General features: G+C 45.1%; 2 protein-coding genes and 2 long non-coding RNA genes across 4 annotated transcripts in view; 1 reads left to right on the top strand and 3 right to left on the bottom strand.

Annotated features, from left to right (window-relative positions):
- The window catches only part of LOC308574702, a 301,005-nt gene that overhangs the window by 9,436 nt on the left and 263,600 nt on the right, over positions 1-27,969 (bottom strand). The window lies entirely within an intron of this gene.
- Positions 40-10,285, top strand: LOC308574675 (6-pyruvoyl tetrahydrobiopterin synthase-like). Its single transcript, XM_081172801.1, has 6 exons — positions 40-220; positions 1,997-2,076; positions 3,349-3,371; positions 5,314-5,370; positions 6,222-6,292; positions 8,865-10,285. The coding sequence occupies exons 1-6, from the start codon at positions 132-134 to the stop codon at positions 9,004-9,006; spliced, it is 462 nt and encodes a 153-aa protein (XP_081028927.1). The 5' UTR covers positions 40-131; the 3' UTR covers positions 9,007-10,285.
- On the bottom strand, positions 14,104-24,572 carry LOC308574676 (6-pyruvoyl tetrahydrobiopterin synthase-like). The gene is made up of 6 exons (XM_081172802.1): positions 24,414-24,572; positions 20,637-20,710; positions 19,754-19,776; positions 19,037-19,093; positions 15,469-15,539; positions 14,104-14,438 (listed from the first exon to the last, which is right to left on the bottom strand). The coding sequence occupies exons 1-6, from the start codon at positions 24,509-24,511 to the stop codon at positions 14,315-14,317; spliced, it is 447 nt and encodes a 148-aa protein (XP_081028928.1). The 5' UTR covers positions 24,512-24,572; the 3' UTR covers positions 14,104-14,314.
- On the bottom strand, positions 20,717-24,407 carry LOC308574701. Its single transcript, XR_014002552.1, has 3 exons — positions 23,741-24,407; positions 21,257-23,618; positions 20,717-21,015 (listed from the first exon to the last, which is right to left on the bottom strand). It is a non-coding gene; the product is annotated as an uncharacterized lncRNA (long non-coding RNA).

Here is a 27,969-nt window from a genome sequence, read left to right as displayed (position 1 = left end):
TTCAATTGCCGCTACTGAGCTTGCGCCTTCTGCCCGCTGCGCAGACTCAGTAGCGCCCCCTCGGGAAAACCAGAAGTGCGGGCCCCCGGCGGCGGAAAGCGAAGACCCCCGCCCACCTGCCCGGCGTTGCCATGGCGCCGCCTTCGCGCTTCCCCGGGCCTAGCCGCCTGGCCCGGGTTTCCCGCTGCGTCTCCTTCAGCGCCTGCCACCGGCTGCACAGGTGCCGGGGAGCGGGGGGGGGAGCTAAGAAGCGCCCCTTTTCGGCTGCTTGCTGGGAACGAGGGGGTAGCGGGCGAGCGGAGGACGCGCGCATGGGCAGTGGGAGGGGCTTGCGTATATATGTATATGAGGAGGGGGCGTGCGCTTCCTCACTTTGCATCAAGACTCGGCTTTCTTTGCAGCAAGATCGTGGCTGAGATTCCCGATGTGATGTTAAGGTTAAGGGAGATGGTGGCTCGGAGCATGTGCAGAGTGCTGCCCGAAGAAGCAGTAGGGAGGCACCCCCTATACATATCCAATCTATGTGGAGCCGTTCTGTGTGTGTGTGTGTGTGTGTATGTGAATTTTTTTTGGCTCCAGGGCTCCACCTCAAAATGGTTGGTCATACCTAAATCCAGCTCTAATCAGGCTTTGTGAAGTTAAGGGGGACAGAAAGGATGTGGGGCTTCCAAACTCCGTTTGCTGCAGAGCAAGGTAAATGTGCTGCTTTGATGGGTCAGGACTGGGTTCATGGCACAGGTTTCACTTAGACCAGGGCTGAACCCCAGCACCTGTTTGCAGTACCAAAGTGTGTTATGCATCCTCCCCGCTCGCCACTGAGCAACCATTATCTAAATTGCATAGGTAAAAGTAAAGGGACCCCTGACCATTCGGTCCAGTCGTAACCGACTCTGGGGTTGCGGTGCTCATCTTGCTTTATTGGCCGAGGGAGCCTGCGTACAGCTTCCGGGTCATGTGGCCAGCATGACTAAGCCGCTTCTGGCGAACCAGAGCAGCGCACGGAAACGCCGTTTACCTTCCCGCTGGAGTGGTACCTATTGATCTATTTGCACTTTGACGTGCTTTTGAACTGCTAGGTTGGCAGGAGCAGGGACCGAGCAATGGGAGCTCACCCCATTGATTCGAAGCACGACAGGGTGAGCTCCCGTTGCTCGGTCCCTGCTCCTGCCAACCTAGCAGTTTGAAAGCATACCTGGTACTAATTCATCCCTCTTTCCAAAGCATGATGATGACGACGACACACATTTGTGTTTCACAGTAGCCATGTAAAAGAGGAGAAGTGGAGATTTGTATTTCCACATATGCAGTGGACATAAACTAGGGTGATGCACCCAGCTGTGGGGCTTCATAGTTATTTGGGGGGGGGCATGGTGGGAATGATACACCCTTCCCTTTTTCCTTCTGTCCCTAAACCTGAAGAGGGGCTGTGACTCTTCAGCTTTCCCCATCCTTACACATCTACTAAGAAATACTCAGTGTACTACTCGGTGGGGCTTACTTCTGAGTAAATATCTTTAGGGTTGGGCTGTAATCCTTACATGTGAAAATGTGCCCCAAATTATTTCTGCAGCTATTCAAACAGCTCTTTCAGTCCTTAAAAAAAAAATCTATTGACGTAATTTTTTTGCTTCTTAACTGTGTTTGATTGTGGGTTGTCCTTGAATCAGTCTTGAATGACTCCCGTGTTTTAAAATTTATGCAATTTACAACTTTGGAAAGGAACTACTGGTTACGAAAGTTCAGCCCTCTTGTGACACTTCTTAGTCAGAAAAGATAAGGGACAAAAACCTCTTGTTTATTCTCTGGAGATGGGCATGTTTAGAATAAGACCCCATCCAGAAATGTGTGTAAAACTCATGTTAAAACTGTAGCAAAATCAAAAGTTGCCCCACCAGGTTAGTGTGAAAGCACATGTGTATGCATGCACACACGTTTTCACATGCTTAAATTGGTGAAACTGGATTAGTAACAAGCTCTTTAATGCACTTCTCCACAGTAACTTGCTGAGTGATGAAGAAAACAAGAAACTTTTTGGGAAATGCAATAACCCCAATGGACATGGGCACAACTACAAAGGTGAAGACCAGCTAACCTGAGCACTCATGTACAGCCATACCTGTGTGTAGTTTTAAAACTCATGGCATTAGGATGAGATTTGATCCTGGGCTCACTAACTTAAGTTCTACTAAGCTACGACTTGTTGGTACAGTGGTACCTCGCAAGACGAATGCCTCGCAAGACGAAAAACGCACAAGACGAAAGAGTTTTCCGTTTTTTGAGTCGTTCCGCAAGACAAATTTCCCTATGGGCTTGCTTCGCAAGGCGAAACGTCTTGCGAGTTTGTTTCCTTTTTCTTAAAGCCGCTAAGCCGTTAATAGCCGCTAAGCCGTTAATAGCCGCTAAGCCGTTAATAGCCGCTAAGCCGCTAATAGCCATGCTTCGCAAGACGAAAAAACCGCAAGACGAAGAGACTCGCGGAACGGATTAATTTCGTCTTGCAAGGCACCACTGTACTTATGCCTGATAAACTTGCTGTATTCCATTGGGTATATAATGCAGGAGATATTCCTGTGTGGGTGATAAATCCTTTGCAGGAACTTCTTATGCTTGACAAACTCAGTGAGAATTCACAGCTCAGTAGCTGAGCAAGTGCTTTGCACACAGAAGTTTCCAAATTCAATTCCACGCATCTCCCAAGTGGAAACTGTGGAGAGCCACTGCCAGTCAGTACAGATGATAATGATCTAGATCCGGGATGTCCCACCGGTTGACCGCTATCAACAGGTTGATCCCCGGGTGCTAGCAGTGGGGAGGAGTATTTGGAGGGCTGCTTCTGGGGAGCAGTAGTCCACCCACCACAGGACATCCTTTTGCCATAATGAACACCCTCCCCACTCCTGGATGGGGTGGGCTTTCCCCCTGAACATCAGTTTTTTACCAGGCAGGAGCAGTCCTCGTTATTCTGAGTTTTTGTGTGGGGTTTTGTTTTGTTTTGTTTTGTTTTGCTGTTGCAAGCATTTGTTTTGAGTACTCAGAAAAGTTGTGGAAACCGGGTGCTTGCAAAGACACAGTTAGGTAAATGCAGAACTGATCGTTATGCTCCTGTATTGCTAGTTAAATGCAACAGAGGAGAAGTGTCTGAAATGGCTTTTCCATATAATAGTGCCTCTTTGTGGCAGAAAATCAGAGCATTTACCTGTACTTTGCAAGGGGAGATTTAGGGGAAAAGGGTTCTTTTTTGAAAACTTTTGGCTGAACTTGATGAGTATCTCTATGTACGTCATCATAATTGATTTGAAACTCACTGTGACTTGATATTTTTCTTCTCTTTTTGCTTCCCCACCCCAGTGGAAGTAACTGTACACGGAGAGGTAAGTGTAAACTTTTCAAGGCTTTTGAAGTACATTTCAGATTGTTTGGCACCAATGTGCCATTTTTTAGATTCTAGATAACAACCAACCTGGGTTTTATCCAGTCTTTATTTTGCAACATTTTGGTGAGTCACAGCCCATATTGTGCCTTTTGGATTTCAGCCTAGAAAGAGGAAGCTATTCTCAGTGAGTGCTAGTCGTGAGGGCAGAAAAAGGGATTTCCTTCATATTGTGGGAGTGACTCATAAGAACATACACAGATCCCTGAAGGATCAGGCCAAAGTATCATGTTCTCACAGAGGCCACCAAGATGCCCGTTATGGGGAGCCTGCAAGAAGGCCCTCAGTGCTTCCTACTTACAATCCTCAGCAATTAGTGTTCAGAAATATATTCCCTCTGACAGACTCAGTCATAATTTTGGATTTCCAAAATTTCCAAGGCACAAAACTCTTTGTCTTGCACATCCAGGCTTTTCTTCTTTGCTTCCAAGGCGTGGTGCATCACCCTCTGACCTCAGAACTCACCATGGGGACTGGGCATCATGCCCAGGTGAAGTTTGAGGATTATCTCAGCACCCAGAAGGCTGCATTCATGTATACTTTACCTTGCAATGCCTGCAGTTGTTTTTTCTTACTCAGATATGTGAAACTGGTGCTGTGATGGTTATTGTCATGGAGAGGCGAAGGCAACGTGGTCCAGATTATTGCCAAAGCTCAGTAGCAGAATATAGAAACCTGTCTTCAGTTGAGTCAAACCATTTTCCCATCTAGCTCAGTATTGTCTACACTGACTGTCAGCAGCTCTGCAAGGTTTCAGACATGGAGTTTGTCCCATCCCTACCTAGAGATGCCCAGAATTGAACCTGGGACCTTCTGCATGCAAAGCAGATGCTTTATCACTGAGCTACCGTCCTTCCCTTGCTTTGCACACAGAAATTCCCAGGTTCAACACTCCCACATCTCCAGCTGAAAGGTTTTAGGTAGGTAGTTGTGGGAAAGCCCCCTGCCTAGAACTCTGTCTACCAGAGTAGACTGTGGGGCTCAGTGGGCCAATGGCCTGGATCGGTATAGAGAGTTCCTTGTTAGGGGTTCTGAAGAGTTACAGGGGGCACAAAGCTCCAAACATTCCCCATGTCATACTGTCTTTTTCTTACGAGATCTTGTTACCTTAAAAATGCCCAGGAAAAAAATGATTTGATGGCTTAGATCCAGCTGTACCGGGAATCAGATAAAACATCTTTTATCTGAGAAATGTCAAGTTTTAGAGAGTAAAATACTGATGCTGCTGTCTTGATTAGGTCTAGCCTGTGACTTGTTGGAAGGAGAACTAAAGCAAAAGAAGAGCCATTCCTTTGAAACTATTTCCCTTCTCTTCTCTTCTCTTCCCTGCCCTGTACCCTTTCCTAGTTTTGATTCCAACAACAAGCTTTGTGATAACAAACTTGAACAGAGGAAACTTCTGTCCAGCACCAGAAATTCCAGAGAGGCTTCCCTGATTCATTGCTGCTGTTGAGGGTGCTGTGATGTTGCTCGCAGATCGTGGCTACAAAGTCCTAGGTCTGTAGCAAATCTCATAATGTAGAGCTCTCTGTTCATTCACCCATTGCACCAGACCAAAGTCCAGTGTACTTGGCAAGCGGTGAGCTTCAGAAATCTTACATCTTGGCTCTCAACAGAGTGGCAAGGCCTTCTGTTGCTGCTAATTTTTGAACAAGGGCCATGAGAGGAGCAGTTTAGCAGCATGAAATTTCGGGTACCAAGTTGTGTGCCTTTCTTTGGACTAAGACGTAGAGGTAGTCACCGATAGGCAAATATCTCTGCTGTTTATGTTATGGAAAACATAGCTATTTGCTTCTCGTCAGGCTTAAGAACATAAGAAAAGTCCATCTGGTCCAGCACTCCTTTGGCATCTGGTTCAAGCTCTGTTTGTGCTTGTCTTGTAGATTGATCCTACTACTGGGATGGTGATCAACCTCACAGATCTGAAAGACTACATGGAGGTAATAATGCCATATTTTTTTCATAGTGGAAACGTTGTCTGCAGTACTCCCCCAGCCCAGTGTATGTTGCAGGGAATAGTGGGTTGTGGGGGCAGGAGGCTGATGCAGGAGAGAAACATGACTGGGAGAGCAATGAACACAACCTGAAAGCTTTTGCATTTTCCTTCAGACAGGTAGAGGAAAAGAGGCAAGGGACGCACCAGTCCTCCTAAACTAAGGCCAGAGGGCGGGGGAGAGAGAGCAGACCAGTTGCTTGTCTTTCACGATCTGGACAAGGAGGGAATTCCTTCAGATCAATAAGTGATACACCCTATAATTCAAGCAGTGAACTATTCATCTTCCTTTTTTTAAATTAAATTTTATTAATTTTCCAAACAATTATACAATTTTCCAAAATACAACCGATTACTTCTTATTATATTTCTTTTGAACTTCCCTCAGCGTCTCTGACAATCATCCGTATTCATAACTAAAATTACACATTCCTCCTTTTGTAGTGAACTATTCATCTTCCATTTGCTACAACCTAAGAAGAAATGGCCCGTTGAAACAGTTATGCATCATTGCAGACCTGTAATAAGAACCAACAGCATTCTTATTTACATTTTATTTGTCATTTATTTTTATTATTCCATTTTTCCAGGGAGCTTACGGTGTCTTAGGTTTCATCCTCAGAACAACCCTGTGAGGCCGGCTAGGCTGAGAGATGGTGACTGGCTCAACGTCATTCAGTGAGCTTCCTGGCTGAGTGGGGATTTCAACCCTGGCCTTCCAGGTCTTTAGTCTAACACTGCTATCCCGCACTAGACATGGACATAACTGTTTAACCTCCTTTCCTCTCTATCCTTAAGGAAGCTATCATGGAGCCTCTTGATCACAAGAATCTGGATAAAGATGTTCCCTACTTTGCTGAAGTCGTAAGGTAGGGGAGCTTTCTGCATCTCATTATGAACTGGGGCTGTTGAGTTCCTCTTACACAGCTAGTCCTTTTTTGCTTTTTTATCATTGAATTGTGGGAATACTGTGGACATAATTGAATTTTGATTTCATTTGACAAAGTCCTCCATGATATTTTGGTTAGCAGGCATGTTCAATACTGTCTTGATCAGGGGTTGGCAATCTGTGACCCTCCAACATGGTCAGGGATGATGACAGTTGTGGTTTAGCAGTACCTGGTAAGGTAAAGGTAAAGGGACCCCTGACCATTAGGTCCAGTCATGACCGACTCTGGGGTTGCGGCGCTCATCTCGCTTTATTGGCAGAGGGAGCCAGCGTACAGCTTCCGGGTCATGTGGCCAGCATGACTAAACCGCTTCTGGCGAACCAGAGCAGCGCACGGAAACACCGTTTACCTTCCTGCCGGAGTGGTACCTATTTATCTACTTGCACTTTAACGTGCTTTTGAACTGCAAGAGCAGGGACCAAGCAACGGGTGCTCACCCCGTTGCGGGTATTTGAACCGCCGACCTTCTGATTGGCAAGTCCTAGGCTCTGTGGTTTAACCCACAGCACCACCCGCATCCAGCAGTACCTGGTGCAGTACCTAAATGGCTTAGGACCGCAATACATCAAGGACCGCCTCTTTCCATTTGGACATACCTAGACCCTGAGATCATCTTCTGAGGCCCTTCTTCTTGTGCCCCCTCCTTGAGAGGTCTGGAGGGTGGCAACACGAGAACGGGCCTTCTCTACAGTGGCTCCCCATCTTTGGAATGCTCTCCCCAGGGAAGTTCACCTGGCGCCTTCATTATACACCTTTAGATGCCAGGCAAAAATGTTCCTTTTTAACCAGGCCTTTGGTTGATCTGATTTACATCCTATGCCCTTTTAAAATGTGTTTTTTGGGGGGGTTGTTTTTATTTTTATTATGTATTTTGTGGTTTTATAGCTTGATTTTATTCTGTGAACTGCTCTGAGACCCTCAGGTATAGGGCAGTATATAAATTCAATAAATAATAATAATAAATAATAATGGAGGGCGCCAGATTTCCCATATCTAGGTAAGTGATAATGTGGTCAGCTGAGTTCGCGGCGAGTTGGAGAACCATACTCAAGAGAGTGTTTATCCATGGTCTTCATCAAACAGGAGGGAGGGTTCAATTCAGGTGCCACAAAGCTCTGTCCTAATCCTGGGACTCCATAATTTTTTATTTTCAGTTGCTTAGATTGATAGGGGTTGGGTGGGATCCTTATCTTACTTGCAGATGACACGATACTGGAATGAGGACAACAACAGAGTAACAATTAAAAATGGACTAGACCAAATGGTAATTGGGCCAAAACAACCAAAATGAAATTTTGCATAGGTATAGAGGGGATACCTGGCTTGGCAGTAGTGTTTTATTTATTTAATTTTTAATTTAATTTAATTTAATTTATTTAATCCCCACTTAGCCCTGAATCTCACTGTGGCCTTGGGCCTGTCACATGTGTGAAAAGGATCATGGGATTGTAGCTGGTCTCAAGCTGGACATGTGTTAGCAGTGTGATGCTCCTGTCTAAAAGGCTCATGCAGTTTCAGGCTGCATTAACAGAATCGTAGTTTCCAAGTCACAAGAAGAAACAGCTCTACTAATTAGGCATAATTAGGCTGAACTAATTAGGCATAATCTGGAATATTGTGTCTAGTTGTGGGTGGTGCACCTTAAGCAGGGTCTGGACAAGCTGGAAATGGTTCAGAGGAGGGCAACATAGAGGATCAGCGATATGGAGAATATGCCCTACGAGGAAAAATTGAAGGAGCTAAGAAGGTTTAGCTTGGATAAGAGAAGACTGGGGGCCAGAGGGATGTCACAGCCCTCTTCAGATTCCTGAAGGGGTTGTCGCAAAGAGGGAAGGACTAGATCTAATGGCCGTTGCACAAGAGAGGGCAGGTTTTGGCCAATCATTAGGAGAAGCTTCTTGATAGGAAGAGGAGGTCAACAGTGGCAATTTTATGGGACATTTTATGTAGCTAGAAGTCTTTAAGCAGAGCCTGGACATCCATCTGTTGGCGGCGGGCTGCAGGGAAGGCTTGTTCTATGGATTCCTTTCGCTGAGCAGGGATTGGACCAGAAGACTTCCAAGGCCCCCACCAGCTCAAGGATCTTGTGACCATTTTTTTTGCACGATGTAGGAAGATTAATTTCACTTGCCATTCTTTTCCGCATGTCCCATTGGGTAGGAAATCTGTGCATGCAATGCTTGTGGCCCTTTCCAACTCTGTACTCTTGTTAGACTTCAAACCTTCCTCAGCAGTATATTCTAATGCAAGCGCCCAGATAATCTGTTTTGGATGAGTGCAAAAAACTTTCTAAGCTTATGCATCGGTGAAAATACTCAAAGAAGCACAGGCGTGGACATCAAGGGTACATCAACAAAGGATTCTTGTAGATTGTTGTGCAGTGATCCACAGTAGCTTCTCCCTCTGGTGTAGGCATGTCCCGAGTGTCTGTGAAGATGACAGAAATCTAACTAGAAGGGTAGAATGGCTCACTCACTGTTCTTTCTTGCAGCACTACAGAGAATGTTGCCGTGTACATCTGGGAAAACCTCCAGAAGCACCTTCCTAAGGGGACACTTTATAAAGTCAAAGTGTATGAAACAGACAAGAACATTGTTGTTTACAAGGGAGAGGGGACCGTTCTGGAGAAATGAAGATGCCTTTGTCTTGATGCCTTTGATCTAGTGCTGGTGAAAGAACCCAATCAACCGGAGGATTAATGAGCTTTATCTGCTAAGTGTAGCCATGAGAAATCTAGAATGTATCTTATTTGTTAAAGATATGCTATAACAGAAAGACAGCAAGGCTTTTGTGAAGGAAATGAATCTTTTGTGCAGTTCTGTGCTGTTGGAATTTGTTGCTGTCTTGATGTGTCAAAATGTCCTCTATTTTTCTAGATAGCGAGGAAGATGTAGTTTCTCTGCCCTTTTGTATCTGTTTCCGTTTACATGGCACAAGAGAAGAGTCACACCAATTCAAAATCCTGAGTACTTACAGACATACCTCATGTTACGTCCTCTTCATGTTACGTTCTTTCAGGTTACGTCCCACGGCGACCCGGAAGTACCGGAAAGGGTTACTTCCAGGTTTCACTGTTCACGCATGTGCAGACGTGCAAAATGATGGCACGTGCATGCGCAGAAGCGGCAAATCACAACCCGCGCGTGCGCAGATGCGCCCCTGCGGGTTTCATTCTTTTCATGTTGCGAACGGGCCTCCGGAACGGATCCTGTTCACAACCAGAGGTACCACTGTATTCCGTCTGGCAGCAATTTTTCATGGTCTAAGGCAGAGAAGGTGTTTCACTGATCCCATTTTCTCAGTGGTGGGGGGACCTCCAGCCCACAGGCCTCATTAGACCTGGAACAGATCCCATGTTTGGTCTGCAAGGCCATTTCCCCCAAATCAGAGGCACCCTCCGCCCATTTGATGGAATATGTGGCACCATGTGTGCGGCAATTAAGGACTTGACTCCAAAGGAACAGTTGGGGTACTTAATGTGACCTCCCAGTTGCTCCTTGCCAAGTGGGGCTCGCTGACAGCTGATTAGCACTGAGAGAGATCCTCATTCAGATCGGCTGCACCAAGCCATTCCACATAGGGAGCTCCCTCGTGCAGCTCAGGGGGCCTTTTTGATAGCTAGAGATGCCATGGATTAAACTTGGGACCTACATAGAAAGCATGTCCTCTCCCATTGAGTTGGCCATGGTCTTTTCCTTTTACTCCTATCAGGGTCCCTGGTTCAGATCTCACTTCTGCCATGAATTTAGGCTATGTTCACACACCACTTCTCAAATAGATGCAGACCGAGTGCTTGGTTTTTCTACGTAGTCCACACACAATCAACCTCTGATGCATATTTTTTTTGCCCCTGAAAAGCACTAATTGAGAAAACTGGTTTTATTCCAAAAATAAAAGGTTGTTGCAGATTGAGTCTGCATTACCCTGCAGTGTGTCCATTTGAAAACATGTAGGTGGTCCCAGATATGTGGAATTGATCTACACTGAAAGCAGCATGTTGTGGATGAGCGTGAACAATTCCAGCTTCAGAAAAAAACTACACTTTTCACTTCAAATGGGTTAGTGTGTACACAGCCTCAAATGGTAGCTCTCAGCAAACCACACTTTTGAGTGTCACTCTTGGGATATGGGAATAACCAGTGCTCTTTTCTTTCTTTTTTAAGTGCTGGTACTCACCATGAAGTTGTTCCAGTAAGTGCCACACTTTTAACATTGGGGGTTGGGGGAAGGTGCTGATACTGCATTCCCTTTAGTACCCCTAGGGAAAAAAACACTGGAATTAACCATTTCCCCCTTCCTTACAGGGTTGTTGAAAGGACCACAGAGGTACTGTAACATATAAATGCTCTATAAAAGCTACTTATGTTGTGTGCTGCTTCCACTATGTGATTCTCCTGACCAACAGTCATTAAATGTTGATTTGTTAATGGATTTTGATTCCCCATGTCTCTTCCTACGGTAAAGAGAAAATTGGGAGCAGTCGCAAAAGGTGGAATGATTATGTTGGAGGGGAAAGGATTAAGGCACTTGATGTACAGATGACGCTACCAGTAGCTATTGCCTCAATGAATGGACACCTGACTATTGAATTCAGGGGATAAATGACAAGCTGTTACTCTCATGCAAACCGCCAGGTGCCAAGGTGGGGAATTTGGGGTGTGGCAAAACATCCCTTGTTTGGATGCTGTGTATGTGGTTGTGGTTGTACACAACAGTCCAGCAGGGAGCTGGACACCCTTGAGCTCTTTGAAAGCCAGTTGTGTGGTGCTGGTTCCAGAAGTTGGCAGGATTGGGCATTGTTGTCGTCTTGAGCAGAAAAAGCCACCACCACCCTGGCCATTCTCACGCTGCACCTCTTACAAACTAAAAGGTCTCACTGGTAGGGGTTTGCTTGTGGTACCCCAGAGCTCTCAGCTGAAACAAGGCCTGTCTTGTGTGGGACTGTGGTTTGGAAGTTGATTGGTGGTATTGCCACTCCATTGATCCTGGAGTCTCTGGATGTGAACTGAGGACTCCCATTGCAAAGCACTGTGTTTGAAGGAAAGTGCCACAGCCAGTGGAAAACAAATGCACATTAGTGGAACGAATGCATGTTCTTCCCTGAATTATCCCTGCTTCTATTTCCCTCCTCCTCCCTCTGTTCTCTTCCCTGTCCTGAATTTTAGACTAGAAACCCCTTAAGAAAGAGGCCTGTCCTCCTGTACCATGCATAATGATCATTGCACTATGGAAATGAACACCAGACGTCTGCAGGGGTGCAAGGAACGGCATTTTCTTCCTTGGCGTGTTGGTACTCCTTCCTCCAAAAGTTGCTCAGAGCAGCAGCTGAGCCTCACAGCACCCCCTGCTGGCTCTGATTCACACCCTCCTTGTGTCTAGTTGAAACATGCCATTGAACTCTTGATAATACCTTTTGCTTCTCTGGATGGAGTATAGATGCAGGGCCGGCCCACCCATGAGGCATACTGAGGCACCTGCCCCTACTGCTGGAGAAGCAAGAAATGGCTGTGGCTTCCGGTGAGATAACATGGACTTCACCGGAACCCAGAAACCACAGCCATGTGACTCCAGTAATCAAGGCAGTGGTGTCAGCGGGACCTCCCCATTTTGCCTCAGGTGGCAAAATGGGATGGGCTGTTCCTTTATAGAGGTAGGGGTGTGTGTGTGTGTAGGAAGTAGTCTACTGTATGAAGGTATCCTTTGCATCTGATGCTCTGCTTTGTCTCTGACCCTGCTCACAGTCACCACTGCCATGTGTCCCCCAGAAGGGAATGAGACCCTTGGTCTGAAAAAGGTTCCCCAACTCTCTTTGAGCTGGAGACCCAGGGCGAATGGCCTGCCTGCTGTCCTGCCCCATCCCACCCCCCCAAATCTGTTTGGCCCTGGCTGCATTTTAAGAGTTGTGCTTGGGTCCAATTCCAGCCTCTGCCCTGGATTTATGGAGTGGCTTTGGGCTAGGCATTCTCACTGAGCACCAGTCTTCCATCTGTAAAATGCTCTTGGCAGGGTGGCTGTGATAGGGAAAAGTCATCATTAGTTACTGGTTTTAGTTTTTAAAAGGTAGCTGTGTTGTTAATTGAAAACAACAACAATCCAGAATTTGGCCATGCTTTTATTATGACCAGTGACTAGTAATTGAGAGTATGTGGACTCTCTGTTTTATGGACTTAACAAGTGATTATTGTAAATTCGTCTCCATTAGCAATTTAATTCTGTATGTACCTCACGGTGGGGAGCAGACCCTGCAGTGCACTCTGCACTGACGGTAATGCAGCGAAGACCAATTTGTGCAATCAGACGCCTGCTGGGGACTGTGTTTACTCTGATGTTATGTGTACCCCTAGAACCTGGAGTAAGTCGATGCGGCGCAGCAGCGGCTGTGGTTCTGCTTGTCTGATTTTGGAGGTGTACTTTTGGACCAGGAGTGCCAAATCTGACATGCATCAGGATGGAAGGGCCGGGCGTGTTTTCTCAAGTGTATCTTCCAGGTCCCACACCTCCAGTGTTGATCCCACAGCCTGTTTTCAGAAGTGTCAGCAGGGTGTGTTCAGACCTCTGAGGATGGATACTGAACTCCTTTTGGAGCTGCCACTCAAATATGGGTCAGTTTGCACATACACCTGTTTCTTCTCTCTTTTCCAGTCACGTTGCTAATGGCATTGTGCATGGTAAGACACTGGCTGTGTATACACCATGCATTTAAAGCACCTCCCCAAGAATCCTGAGAAATGTAGTTTCTTACAGATTCTGGGAACTGCAGTGCTGTGAAGGGTGAATGACAGTTCCCTAGATTCTCGGGAATGCTTTTCATGTATTCACATGCAAAAATTCTGGGTTGGAAATGCCTTTTGGGCATTAAGCAAACTGAACTGTTTCCCTGATAGACAATCTCCCCGGCCCCCCATAACCCACTGTTCATAATCTTCACAGCCCTAGAAATGATTGGTGTTATTTTTTCCTTTGGTTCATTCACTAAAACCTCAGCTCAGCAGCTTGGGGTGAATGTATTGTGCTAACAATCCCAGCATTATGAAATTGCCCATTTAACCTTATGTAGGGTGATGCATCTTATCGGAGGATGATTAGCAGTCGGATTATGAGCTGGCTTTGTAAGGATAACACAATTGCTGTTGGGATATAAAGTTGTATGGGATCCATCACTTGGTCATCAGAGAAGCCCCACCTGACAGCCTTTTGCATGTGGTCCACTTGCAGAAGCAGAAGATTATATCCAATGCTAGTCTTTCTTAAAGCAGGCCTGTTGGATTTAGTGAAACTCGGGGTTCATCCATACTTCTGCTTGTCCCATGCTTTTTTCCTGCTTGTCCCATGCTTTCTTGGTCTGAGCAGTTTTCCATTGGCCCGACCACTTTCACTGGGAAAACCTGCTCTTTAACACTGAATCAGAGCAAATGTCAGTCTGCAGAAACCCTGGTTGTTGACGTTTGCCCCACTTTAGCGGTAAAGATTGGGTTTCCGTAGGGGGAAGTGCCAGGACAAGCAGAAGTCTAGATGAGTCCTCAGCCATGCCCATTATCTTCAATGGGTTGACTCTGAGTAGGACCAGCATTGGCTTCAACCCAGGATTCTTGCATCTCTTTGCACCCAGAGCTTTGCAACGGAGCCAGTCTTATATTCAGCAGCCAGCCTTTACGCATGTGAACTATCTTAATGTAATAGACTATCTCCTTGCTGGATAATGCTGTGATGAAGAATGAGGTTACACAATATGGCTTTTGCAGATCTTTTTAACCAATAGATTAAACAAAGCTGCAATACTGCAGTAAAAGGCCCTGGAGGCATCTCTTCACTGTAGATACAGAATAGTTTGTAAATGTTCTGAGAAGGGGTTTGTCACATTAAATCAACAATGAGTGTTAATACAATATATGGGAGAATAACTCTCCTAGCCAAGCCCCGCCCCCTGTTCCTTGTGGATTTTTAGTCCCCCTTGTATACGATAAAATTTCTGTCGGATTCATAGACCTTGACTTTGTGCAGGCATCCATCTGGTAGGATTTTTTCAAGGTTGTTCCATATGTACACGGCTAAGTTCTCTGTTGTGCTGGAGGAAGAGCAGAGAGGTTGATATGGAAAAGGAAGAGACTCCACAATATAGGTTTTTCTGCATAAAGGTAGTGCTGCCTTCAAACCTGCCTTTCTTTACCCCTGTTGCTTCTCGCCCATGACTTCAAATCAAATCTGTGTATATTCTACTCTGATGTAACTTTAGTCTGGATAAGGCACAGGATGTCTCATGGCAGACCCACTCCAAATATTTAAACACACATTTAAAGAACATGGCTTCTTTCCCCAGAGAATCCTGGGAACTATTGTTTGTGAAATGTACTGGGAATTGTAGCTCTCTCTGTGCATGGGAAAACTACAGCTCCCATGATTCTTTCGGGGAAGTGGGGAAAAACGGGGCCACCATCTTCCAGGCCGCACTCACATGGCCTGCACAAGAAGGCTTTTTCCAAGCACGGTGGACAAAATTGGGAATTTGGGGGAGCCGTGTGAGATCACGACCCAAAACTGCGCGAGAGCATGGTGCCCCAAATGGTTTTCCTGGTTTATCCAGGACAGTTGTGGGTTATATATATGTATGGTGTGGATCTTCTCTCAAGCCTCAGGCTGTGACAAACTTACACAAGCCAGGCATGGTCTATGCACCTCTGTGCCAGTTTTCTGGAAGAGGGAGCAACCAGCCTGCTTTTTGCTGTACTTGAGGGTCACTTATGCAGCTGACCAGCAGGTGGCTTTCCAGCCATGTGACATAAAGGAGCCAATCGGATTCCCAATGGTCATATAAAATGGAAACCTCTGGACTGGTCCTTTGGTCTGAGCAACTTGTTTCTAGAGTAACAGCATTAAGTTGTTCTGCCTGTGGCTGTTTGTTTCACCCTCATAGCCATCCCTGCTCTTCCTACAAAGCAGCTTGGGGAGGAGGCACCTCTAGCCTGTGGGTCCAATGAGGCTGTTTCCCCAAAACCAGGACCATGACCCACATCTGACATTGTATATGGATGCAAGTCTCCTGCACTCTTTACAAATGTGGGCAGTGGAGACTGCACACAAACTTAACAGCTACCCACCTTGCAACGCTGGCAAAAAAATCAACATCCTGGTCAAGGTTCTTGTGGTCAAGCGGATCCATAATGGCTTCCTGAAAATAAGAGCAAAGATCTGGTTGGGAACAGGGATTATGAAGTTCTAAACCAGGGGTCAGCAAACTTTTTTTGGAGGGGGCCGGTTCACCGTCCCCCAGAAGTAAACACAGCGGAGGGGGCTTCTCTCATTCCCCCTCCCCTCCCCCTGCCTACCTATGCTGCTGCATAGGTGGAAACAGATGGGTTTTTATCATCGGAAACAGAATTAGCCCTTGACGTCTGGACAACTTTTTTTGAAAAAATCCCTAAGCCGCGCGGTCACAATTTCTGCTAAAAATATGACGTTCTGCAATTCACTCAAAAATGTTGGAAAACCGTTGCAAGTGATCCCCTGAAATGTTTTTCGGTGGAAACAGTTGGGTTTTTATCATCGGAAACAAAAGTAGCCCTCGACGTCTGAACAACTTTTTTTGAAAAATCCCTAAGCCGCGCGGTCACAATTTCTGCTAAAAATCTGACGTTCTGCAATTCCCTCAAAAATGTTGGCAAACTGTTGCAAGTGATCCCCTGAAATGTTTTTCGGTGGAAACAGATGGGTTTTTATCATCGGAAACAGAATTAGCCCTCGACGTCTGAACAACTTTTTTTGAAAAAATCCCTAAGCCGCGCGGTCACAATTTCTGCTAAAAATCTGACGTTCTGCAATTCACTCAAAAATGTTGGAAAACCGTTGCAAGTGATCCCCTGAAATGTTTTTCGGTGGAAACAGTTGGGTTTTTATCATCGGAAACAAAAGTAGCCCTCGACGTCTGAACAACTTTTTTTGAAAAATCCCTAAGCCGCGCGGTCACAATTTCTGCTAAAAATCTGACGTTCTGCAATTCCCTCAAAAATGTTGGAAAACCGTTGCAAGTGATCCCCTGAAATGTTTTTCGGTGGAAACAGTTGGGTTTTTATCATCGGAAACAAAAGTAGCCCTCGACGTCTGAACAACTTTTTTTGAAAAATCCCTAAGCCGCGCGGTCACAATTTCTGCTAAAAATCTGACGTTCTGCAATTCCCTCAAAAATGTTGGCAAACTGTTGCAAGTGATCCCCTGAAATGTTTTTCGGTGGAAACAGATGGGTTTTTATCATCGGAAACAGAATTAGCCCTCGACGTCTGAACAACTTTTTTTGAAAAAATCCCTAAGCCGCGCGGTCACAATTTCTGCTAAAAATCTGACGTTCTGCAATTCACTCAAAAATGTTGGAAAACCGTTGCAAGTGATCCCCTGAAATGTTTTTCGGTGGAAACAGTTGGGTTTTTATCATCGGAAACAAAAGTAGCCCTCGACGTCTGAACAACTTTTTTTGAAAAATCCCTAAGCCGAGCGGTCACAATTTCTGCTAAAAATCTGACGTTCTGCAATTCCCTCAAAAATGTTGGCAAACTGTTGCAAGTGATCCCCTGAAATGTTTTTCGGTGGAAACAGATGGGTTTTTATCATCGGAAACAGAATTAGCCCTCGACGTCTGAACAACTATTTTTGAAAAAAATCCCTAAGCCGCGCGGTCACAATTTCTGCTAAAAATCTGACGTTCTGCAATTCACTCAAAAATCTTGGCAAACTGTTGCAAGTGATCCCCTGAAGTGTTTTTCGGTGGAAACAGATGGGTTTTTATCATCGGAAACAGAATTAGCCCTCGACGTCTGAACAACTTTTTTTGAAAAAAATCCCTAAGCCGCGCGGTCACAATTTCTGCTAAAAATCTGACGTTCTGCAATTCCCTCAAAAATGTTGGCAAACTGTTGCAAGTGATCCCCTGAAATGTTTTTCGGTGGAAACAGATGGGTTTTTATCATCGGAAACAGAATTAGCCCTCGACGTCTGAACAACTTTTTTTGAAAAAATCCCTAAGCCGTGCGGTCACAATTTCTGCTAAAAATCTGACGTTCTGCAATTCCCTCAAAAATGTTGGAAAACCGTTGCAAGTGATCCCCTGAAATGTTTTTCGGTGGAAACAGTTGGGTTTTTATCATCGGAAACAAAAGTAGCCCTCGACGTCTGAACAACTTTTTTTGAAAAATCCCTAAGCCGCGCGGTCACAATTTCTGCTAAAAATCTGACGTTCTGCAATTCCCTCAAAAATGTTGGCAAACTGTTGCAAGTGATCCCCTGAAATGTTTTTCGGTGGAAACAGATGGGTTTTTATCATCGGAAACAGAATTAGCCCTCGACGTCTGAACAACTTTTTTTGAAAAAATCCCTAAGCCGCGCGGTCACAATTTCTGCTAAAAATCTGACGTTCTGCAATTCCCTCAAAAATGTTGGCAAACCGTTGCAAATGATCCCCTGAAATGTTTTTCGGTGGAAACAGATGGGTTTTTATCATCGGAAACAGAATTAGCCCTCGACGTCTGAACAACTTTTTTTGAAAAAATCCCTAAGCCGCGCGGTCACAATTTCTGCTAAAAATCTGACCTTCTGCAATTCATTCAAAAATGGTCCCAAACTGTTGCAAACGATCCCCTGAAAGGTTTTTCGGTGGAAACAGATGGGTTTTTATCATCGGAAACAGAATTAGCCCTCGACGTCTGAACAACTTTTTTTGAAAAAAATCCCTAAGCCGCGCGGTCACAATTTCTGCTAAAAATCTTACGTTCTGCAATTCACTCAAAAATGTTGGCAAACTGTTGCAAGTGATCCCCTGAAGTGTTTTTCGGTGGAAACAGATGGGTTTTTATCATCGGAAACAGAATTAGCCCTCGACGTCTGAACAACTTTTTTTGAAAAAAATCCCTAAGCCGCGCGGTCACAATTTCTGCTAAAAATCTGACGTTCTGCAATTCCCTCAAAAATGTTGGAAAACCGTTGCAAGTGATCCCCTGAAATGTTTTTCGGTGGAAACAGTTGGGTTTTTATCATCGGAAATGCTGCTGCATTTTTGCAGGATTGGGTCCTCTGGTGAGGAACTGTAGTCCGGAGGCTTGGGGTCTGGACTTTCTGCTGGCAGGGCAAGGATTGGAACAAACTCTAACACAGCAGGCTGAATTAAAGAAGCTGAAGGTTGTGTTGGCAATGCAGCCAGGGAGATATTTTTTGGTGATAAAGAACCCATAGCCACTGCTGTCACCAACCTCTGCCGCTGGCGGCACTGTGCGCTGCCAACTGTGTCTCCTGTGCCTGCCCTTGCGAGCAGCAGAGGCTGGCGGCGGCGGCGGGATGAATAGCCTGAGAAGGCTGGCTGACTTTGGAGAGGCGCTGCCCAAAATGGCGCTCAGCCCAGCCCAGCCCCCTTCCTCCACTATGCAGGACGGGGAGAAGGGTGGGGAGAGGGAGGAAGGAGGCGCCGTGGTGTGTGAGAGGGAGAGGGGGGGAAATGGCGCTGAAAACAAAATGGTGGCACCGGGGGGGGGGGGACAGGAAAAAAATTAACAAACAGAATCGCCGATCCATGGGATGTCTGCGGGCCGGATCCTGAGGGCAATTGGGCCTGATCTGGCCCACGGTCCGTAGTTTGCCGACCCGTGTTCTAAACTTTGCCTCTGAGGTTCATAACTCTGGAATTACCTTCATATATTCCTGAAGCTTGTAAATATTCATGAACATTCCACTGATGGGGTCAATCTGTAAGACAAGTTAAATAATAGCAATAGTAATAATGGTGATGATTTTATACCAGGTATTTATATATCATTTAATATTCAGAATTTCTGGTGCTGTACATACAAGTACATTATTATTATTTTTTTACTAAAAATGACGTCAAAAATAATAATTTTATTTTTTAACCCTTGGAGTGTTCAGAGGACAGGACTTAGAACTGCTCTTGAATACTACTACTATGATAATACTATTAACAACAGTAGTGGGGGGGACCAATGCTAGGAACTATCACAAGAGGTTATGATTGGATAAATGCACGGAGAAGAGATTTATCAATGGCTATTGGCTTAAAATGGAACCTCCATTTGCAGATGCAGTCTATCTCTAAATATCAGGTACTAGGGACAAACAACGGGAAAGACATGGTCATTGTGCTCTGCTTATATGTGACATATAAGGCACTGGGGTGGTCAAATGGTTGGAAACAGACGGCTGAGCTGGATGGAATTGGTTCTGATCCTGCAAGGCGGCCTCTAGTCAAGGGATCCGATCCTACAGGAGTCAGTGGTGAATTGAAACATGGCAGCAGCATATCTCAAGTGCTGCTGAGAATCTCAGACTCTTGGTAAAAGCACAAAACCTGTTTTCAAAATAAAGAGCAACAAAAGGAAAATGCCCTACCTTTCCACATATGGTCACTGTCACTGCAAAGGAGAAAGAAGAAACTGTGAGAGAGGGAAGTTGTTAGCATTAATTGCAGACCCAATTCAGTACCACAAGGTGGTAGCAAAGAGTTGGGTAAAGCACGTCTCTTGCTGAAACACATAATCTCTGCAATGAGGGAAAATACAGGTATGAGGGTGGGGGAAGTGGTAACACTCTCCCACTTGCATGCTTTAGCGCTGCCCCACCTCCAGAAAACATTGAAAATGAGCACGTCAGAGAGAACTAGCCTGATGTGTTGCTACATTTCCGCATGCAAGCTCTCCCCTCTTCCCCAACAGAAGAGCATTCAAGTGTGCAACCCCAAAGGGGCACAGTCCTGGGGAATTTGACCACTCGATTTTGCCAGCTGTAGCTGAGTACAGTGGTACCTCGGGTTTCATACGCTTCAGGTTACAGACGCTTCAGGTTACAGACTCCGCTAACCCAGAAATTGTGCTTCAGGTTAAGAACTTTGCTTTAGGATAAGAACGGAAATCGGGCTCCGGCGGTGTGGCGGCAGCAGGAGGCCCCATTAGCTAAAGTGGTGCTTCAGGTTAAGTACAGTTTCAGGTTAAGTACAGACCTCCAGAAAGAATTAAGTACTTAACCCGAGGTACCACTGTACACACTGCTGGATTCTAAGCCCCTGGTGAGAAAAATCTCCATTCGGATTCCAGCAGGAAAAACACTGAGCAGGTTCTCTTCCCACCAGAAAGAGGAATGCCTTTCAAAGCTTATCACCCCTCCCCTTCCCCTGTTTGCCTGTAGAAGAATTTGCTCCAGTCTTTACATGGAGGTAGTACGTATCATCACCATCATCATCATCATCATCAATGCTAGAAAGGCTCACTGCTCTTACCTTTGTAGTTATGCCCATGGCTCTGATTGCATTTCCCAAACAGCTTCCTGTTCGCCTCCTCATTCAGAGATTTGCTGTAAGACAGTGGGAGAGAGTTGAGAAAAAGCAGCAGCCAACAAGAATAAGATGAAAACAGCAAGAGAGGCAATCTAACTGCAGATGGGAACAGAGAAGGAAGCCTTTTGTACACGGAGACTGTGTCTATTGTCAGTGACTAGCAAGGATAACTCAAAATGGACCCTCAAAGGATCCATTACTTCTGAAACAGCCCTTATTTTTTTTAAAAAATTGAGCCATACCCAACCCAGCTTTTTTGCAGCTATTTGTAAGTCTTCTTTGTTTTATTATTACATTTAAACCTCACTTTTCCTCCAAGGAGCTCAAGGGTGGCATTCACGGTTATCCTTCCTCCCACTTTTATCCTCACAGCAATGCTGCAATGTCATTGGCTAGACTGAGAGTGACTTTATAAGGGCCTGGATTATAGAGTCCAGTACTTCTATAATCACCGTATTTCTTGTGCCACCTCTACATTCGGTGATGATTCCTGACTCTGCTGAGCCCTATCCAGCCCAGTTAATGTAAATCATAATGCCAAATTATTGCTGTTGAGGATGGACCTATACTGCATGTGGCTGCCCTTTGCATAGATCAGGGAGGAGCAAGCTTCCAGCATCAATTTTGACTTTTTCTTCAAACTCCGAGACCCGCAAACTGGATGCAAAACACTCTCAGAACAAAAGGACAGGGCCTCTGAGCACATGCTCAGCCCAGGAATTTGCTTTCAGTTCCAGAACTGAGCACAAGGCCGTTATACCCTGAGCGTTCTTCATCACAGCTGCATAATTTAGAAGGGGAAAAAAGAACCTTTCTCTTGTTGGAATGCCAGCAATTTTAACAGAAGAAACATGATAACTAAAACAAAAAGAGCAACAAAAATCCATAGCCACTTGACCTTGACAATAAGGATATTCCATAACGCTGTTTTAAATGTCTATATTAATAGAGGAAGGTCTGTATAGTAAAAGCTATGGTTTTCCCAGTAGTGATGTATGGAAGTGAGAGCTGGACCATAAAGAAGGCTGATCGCCAAAGAATTGATACTTTTGAATTATGGTGCTGGAGGAGACTCTTGAGAGTCCCATGGACTGCAAGAAGATCAAACCTATCCATTCTTAAGGAAATCAGCCCTGAGTGTTCACTGGAAGGGCAGATCCTGAAGTTGAGGCTCCGATACTTTGGCCACCTCATGAGAAGAGAAGACTCCCTGGAAAAGACCCTGATGTTGGGAAAGATGGAGGGCACAAGGAGAAGGGGACGACAGAGGACGAGATGGTTGGACAGTGTTCTCGAAGCTACCAGCATGAGCTTGACCAAACTGTGGGAGGCAGTGGAAGACAGGAGTGCCTGGCGTGCTCTGGTCCATGGGGTCACGAAGAGTTGGACACCACTAAACAACAACAACAACAATTAATAGAGGCAGTCCAAGAAAACAGCCATCTGGATCAGAGCAGTGGCCAGTCTAGTCTGGCATCTTGTTCTTACAATGGCCAACCAGATGGCTGTTGTTAAACAACCAGGAGTCCATGTCCTTGTTTATCTCTGGCAAGTCTACCAGTAAATCCTGATCTACTTCATCACCAACTCTGGAGAGAAATAGCACACCTCGTACCATTTGCCTTTTGCTGCCTTTTGCTGTGTGTGTGTAATGCAACGCTTCGTTTATACGAGCTTTTATTCACAAAAGCACTTTCTACAATAAATCTTTTAATCTGTCTTCCAGGTGCCGCAATACTCTTGTTATATGCATGTGTGTTTTGCAAGAGATACTCAAATGTCCCCCTCTGGAATACGTCCTCTCAACCCGGGTGGGAGGCTCTGTCAGCAATCTAAGCAGCATTAGCTACAACAATCACGTTGCCTTTCCCCCAAGTACAAATAATTTCTTCTTCATTCTTCCGCAGAACTCAGGTTGCTGTCTTTCATATACCAATCCCAGTTCCTGTGCCTTTAACTGTGAATATTAGTAGGTGGGAGAAATGCTTTTTTTCCTGGGCCATGAGAAGCTTTGCCACTTGGCAACCTTTCCCAGAACCCTGTTTGTCAGTACTGTATATACTGACACTCTGTAGCCCAGTGGATAGGGCATCCGTTCTGCATGCAGAAAATCCCAGGTTCAGTCCCCAGCACCTCCAAGTCGGATAATGATCATAATAATACTGTAATAATAATAATAATAATAATAATAATAATAATAATAATAATAATAATAATAATAATAATAATTTATTACTTATTATTTATACCCCACCCATCTGGCTGGGTTTCCCCAGCCACTCTGGGCGGCTCCCAACAGAATTAAAAGCGCAATACAACATCAAACATTAAAAACTTTCCTAAGCAGGGCTGCCTTCAGATGTCTTCTAAAAGTCAGATAGTTGTTTATTTCCTTGACATCTGATGGGAGGGCGTTCCACAGGGCGGGCACCACTATCGAGAAGGTCCTCTGCCTAGCTTAAAGCTGACTTGGACAAAAGTGTCCATTTTCCTTCTAGTGCCATCATTGATGAAATCCTCTTTTAATTCCCCTTTTTACAGACATCTAGGCCCTACTCTCCAGCTTCTTTGCCATCCCATCTACTTTCTTCCTGTCTTGCTCAAGTGACAAATTGGCAGAGTCCTGTTGGGCCCTGAAGACTAGTAAGTTGCCTGTTGCACAAATTTTTGCAGCTTCATGAACAGAGTAAACTGTGGAAAGAATGAATGGCCACTGGAGACAGAAAACTATGACATAACCTCCAAGCTTTCTCCGAAGGAAATATGGATGTCCTATCCTATTATTATTATTATTATTATTATTATTATTATTATTATTATTTTATTCTTTATACCACACCCATCTGATTGGCAGCTTCCAAGATATATAAAAGCGTAATAAATAATAACAAAGCATTAAACGTTAAAAAACTTCCCTATACAAGGCTGCCGTCAGATGTCTTCTAAAGGTTGTATAATAATAATAATATTAATATTTTTATATCCCGCCCTCCCTGGCCAAGACTGGGCTCAGGGTGGCTTACACTGAATATAAATACAATAAAAACAAAACAAAACAAAACAGTTACTTATCTCCTTGGCTTGGGGGTCACATAACTCTATACCCTCCAACATTTCTCCAATGAAAATAGGAACGTCCTAAGGAAGAGCGGGACATTCCGGGATCAAATCAGAAACCGGGATGTCTTCTGTAAGTCTGGGACTGTCCTGGAAAAGAGGGACACTTGGAAGGTCTGCTATGAGAGCTTCTGAACCTCCTCAGACATCCTTTCTCACCATTGTTGCAGGGTGGGGCAGGTCATACAGGGGAAAGTGGGGAGAGCTAGAACGCATTAAGAAACCCAACGCTTCATATTGCATAGCTGAGATAAAGGTTACAGATGAGTCTCTTTCCTGAACTTGGGAAGGAAACTGCTGCAATAACACCCATCGTTCTTACCCTGCAGACCAAACCTGGTTAACATTTGCCCTTTGGCTCTATTTGGCCTTTGAACGATATGAGTATCAGAGATGCTATCTTGGGCAACTGGTTCCTTATGTCCGGAGAATTGTAGGTACAGGAAATACTCATTAAAATCCATTGGACAGCCAGTGTTCCGAGAGGTTGCACATCTATGCTTCCTTCCAGGGATGGGGAAATCGTGGGCTCCTTGGTCACCTATGAATTCGAAACATGTTTTTTCCTCCCAACCCTGCATCGTGCCTCTTCCCCGTTGTTACCTGTTCAGCCTATGGGCAGCTGCAAATGTTTCGGTGCGAGAAAGGAAGGTCATCTTGCCTGCGGTGTTCGGCTTGCTATCTTTCGCCACACGCTCCATTGTTAACAGAGGGTTGGTAGCTGAGCTGCCGTTAAAAGCGGGAAACCTTCATGCGGGGCCCAAATAAATATATCCACAAGTTGTCATGTGGTGGATGGTAGACTGGCCAATCGGATGCAAATTGTTCTTCAGACAGCGTATCTCCTGGCCTAAATTTCTTTACACAGAACAACCATCAGCATTGTTTTTTGTTTTGCATCAATTAACTCAGCGTATTTCCTTCTTGATGAAAGCCATGGTTTAATGGGATATAAATAAATAAATAAATAAATAAATAGTCAAGGCTCACGTGGATTGTCTAATTTGGGTTGGAATTTTTTGGAAAAGGACATTGTTTCACAGGGTGAGTGCAGGGATAAGGACATTTCTCCTAACTGCTTGTTGCTTGTGAATGCATACCCCTCAATATTACTGGGTCTTTACTTAGATTTTTGTGTTTACACTGTAAAAGTTCTGTCATGGATGAAACAAATGTGGTTTTGGCTCTAAGATGGGTCTCCAGCGAATTACAACAAGTTAGGTAGCTCAAATCTTCCTTCCTTCCTTCCTTCCTTCCTTCCTTCCTTCCTTCCTTCCTTCCTCTTTTTTTCTTTCTTTTTTTCTTTTTCTTTTGTGAGTCTGCAAGCTCAGCTCCATCCTCAGGGGCAATTTACTTCATCTAACAAACTGCTTAGGAGCTGACAACAAATTTACCATAATTGACAATAACTTAATGCTGTTTTATGGTTTCCAAGACAATCAGACTGTAGGAACAATTGAGAGCTCACTTTAGAAATCTGGAGCAAGGAAGATTAGACTTAAAATCAATCAAGTGTTTCCCACCCAGATAGGGAGCACTGGACTGTATCTTTTTTTAGAGTGAGCATTGGAGGATGAATGGGGTGCGGGGGGGTGGTGCGGTCTGCCCCAGGTGCCATCACTGAGGCGGGTGTGTGTGACAAAATGAAGTTTTGTTTTTGTTTTTTAAAATTGGGCTCACAAAACTTTTTAGGAGTGACGTGGTGGCTTAGGTACCTGCAGTTTCTGCAATGCCTGAAACAGCAGTGTGGGTCATGCGTCTGCCTACTGCCTTTCCCTCAGCTGAAGGCAGTGGAGAGGCTCCAAGTGTCAGAGAGGCTCGCCCCGCCCCCATGGATGGATTGCCCCACCCCTGGCTGCAGGACAAGCCCCCGCACCAGTCACCCGAGCGGCTAGCTATGCCGCTGCCTTAGTGACATGGAATTTCAAGAGATCCCAGCCAGCCATTATAAGTTTGGGTAAGATTCCAGCCTCATCACATACGAGGGCCTTCCCTTGATGACCGTTCAAAAACTTCAACACGTGAAGGATGCTGAGTCCTGTTCCCACTGAATATGAGGGATGTCCCTTGATGACTGTTCAAAAGCTTCAGCTGATGGAGAATGTTATGAGTTGCCAACTGAAGGAAGCGTGTCAACGAGATACACTGGTTCGCTGTTGCCTTTTCCCAGGTAAGGTGAGCCCTAGATAGCCTGAGTGACAATGGTCCACTCTTCCCATGTCCCATGAGGACCTGGGATATCAACAGAGTTCTCCTTAAGTTTGGAATCCACCAAGAGTGCCCAAGAGGTGGCTTTTGAAAAGGATGAGACAAATTCATGGTGAAATATACTCGGAGTCGAGAGTGGATTTCATGCCCTTTATTCAGCTCATAGTGGTGAGGAGGAAATGGAAGTTGCCCCAGAATGTCTGCTTTATATACATTATTTACACAATGGGCCCCGCGTGATTGGCTAATTCCGGGATTCTCCTGTAGGCCAATCAGGTTGTGGATTCACTTCCACCTGGAGCTGGATTGGGTGGCTCCTGTGGACCAATCAGACTCTGCATTCTGAATCCTATTGTTCTGGGACCAATCAGACTACTGCATTCTGAATCCTATTGTTCTAGGAACAATCAGACTGCTGCATTTTGGATCCTATTCAACTCAGTACATAACACATGGATATAAGAATCAATGGCAAACTTCATATTCAGAGGCATTTCATCTTTGCTTCCCAGATGCTGGGGTTAAACAACAAGGGAACCTCTCTGCCAGAGAGATTCCCACCACTTTGTTGACCACTTTGGGAGACCAGAGAAGCAACTGGGATTTGGAAGTGGGAAATTAATAATATGAACACTCTTGGTTTGGAATTTCCCGGCTAATTACAAATGGAGCCCACATTCCTCTAATGTTTTGGCTCAGGTTGCAATTAACCCAACCACAATCCCAGAATCAACTTTCCCTGCCACTACAACTGTTCCATTCTATTTCTTCACTGATTCTTACTTGGTAGAAACAATGAGAATGACCTCTGCTGTGGCCTATGCTAGTGGTCATCAGGGCTGAAGTGTAGGTGGATTCCCATGAAGCAAGACACAGTGATAACAGCAAGAACTTTTATTGAACTAACAGAACTGGACAACAGGGGCAAAGCAACTGCTTATATACGTTTCTGAAGGTCTGAGCTGCTCTTACTCTCAGCATGATTGGCTGTCTAAACTCCCAAGCTGCGAATCATAATTCAGAGTTTAAGAGCCAATATCAGTGGCCCAAATCCTGCAGTGTTCTGTGACTGGATATCATGTATTGAATCAGAACACAGGGGCTCAGAATTCTTAGTCCAGACTCAAGCTCAGGCAAACACACACCACTGAAAGCATAACATCTAGGAAACATTGTTTCTCGGGACTTCTGACTATTCCTACTGTTTCCTAAGGCCTAGTTGAGCCTGCAACAGCTTTTCTTGTTATTTTATCTGCCACCACAAAGTAAGAAAGGGGAGAAATGGAAGGGAGCATTGAATTGGAGATCTTCTGAGGGGTTGGTGTCATTGAAGCCTCTAGCCTTTGGCAGCCTTCTCTGCCATCCATCACTACAAGCTAAATGGAAAAGGCATCAAAAGGCCTCCGGGGCTTTTAGTCGTCGCCAGCCTGCTGAAGTTGCGCCCCATGTAGGTCTCTTCTAGACTTTTTCTTGTGATTCAGCTGCTGGCCGGGAGAAGTTAGCACAGAGGAGCAAAGGGCCAAGCTGAGACTAGGCCCAGAGATGGGTACAATTTCCCTTGTGGTCAATTATCTGACTTTGCATCTCCCACATGAGGTTCTCTTCTCCCGCCCACCAACATCAATGTGGGCTCCCCACCCAGCAGGGAACAAAAGGACCTCTGTGTTGTCTGTCGCAGCCCAAGGAGCTGTTGGTCAAACTCTGGTGTCACAAGACTAGGTAGAAGTCTGGAAGGACATTGCCATGTCAACTGCTTTAGCAAGGTCATAAACCTTCCATCTACTATGAATCAATTACTCTGTGGCAAATCAAGTGTGCCTTTTCAATGGCTTCCACCATAGTTTTTTTTTTTTAAAAAAAAACTAAATAGAGCTCTTCTTGAAGAAGTTTCATCCATATTGGGTTGCGGGAAGCCAAGGGCCTTCCATCTCCTGAGATCTGACAGGCCTTT

This window comes from Podarcis bocagei, assembly GCF_964188305.1.
Source record: "Podarcis bocagei genome assembly, chromosome: 15".
NCBI classification, from domain to species: Eukaryota; Metazoa; Chordata; class Lepidosauria; order Squamata; family Lacertidae; genus Podarcis; species Podarcis bocagei.
This window is presented reverse-complemented; position numbering and strand designations above follow the sequence as displayed.

What these genes read in the sequence shown, in the direction of transcription:
- LOC308574675 (XM_081172801.1), top strand. Translation starts at nt 132, where the DNA reads ATGGCGCCGCCTTCGCGCTTCCCCGGGCCTAGCCGCCTGGCCCGGGTT. An exon ending in GCCTGCCACCGGCTGCACAG is followed by an intron (nt 221 to 1,996) that starts GTGCCGGGGAGC and finishes ACTTCTCCACAG; the next exon opens with TAACTTGCTGAGTGATGAAG. An exon ending in ATCTGAAAGACTACATGGAG is followed by an intron (nt 5,371 to 6,221) that starts GTAATAATGCCA and finishes TCTATCCTTAAG; the next exon opens with GAAGCTATCATGGAGCCTCT.
- LOC308574676 (XM_081172802.1), bottom strand. Translation starts at nt 24,511, where the DNA reads ATGGAGCGTGTGGCGAAAGATAGCAAGCCGAACACCGCAGGCAAGATG. An exon ending in CCATGGGCATAACTACAAAG is followed by an intron (nt 19,777 to 20,636) that starts GTAAGAGCAGTG and finishes TCTCCTTTGCAG; the next exon opens with TGACAGTGACCATATGTGGA. An exon ending in CAGTGACCATATGTGGAAAG is followed by an intron (nt 19,094 to 19,753) that starts GTAGGGCATTTT and finishes CTTGTCTTACAG; the next exon opens with ATTGACCCCATCAGTGGAAT.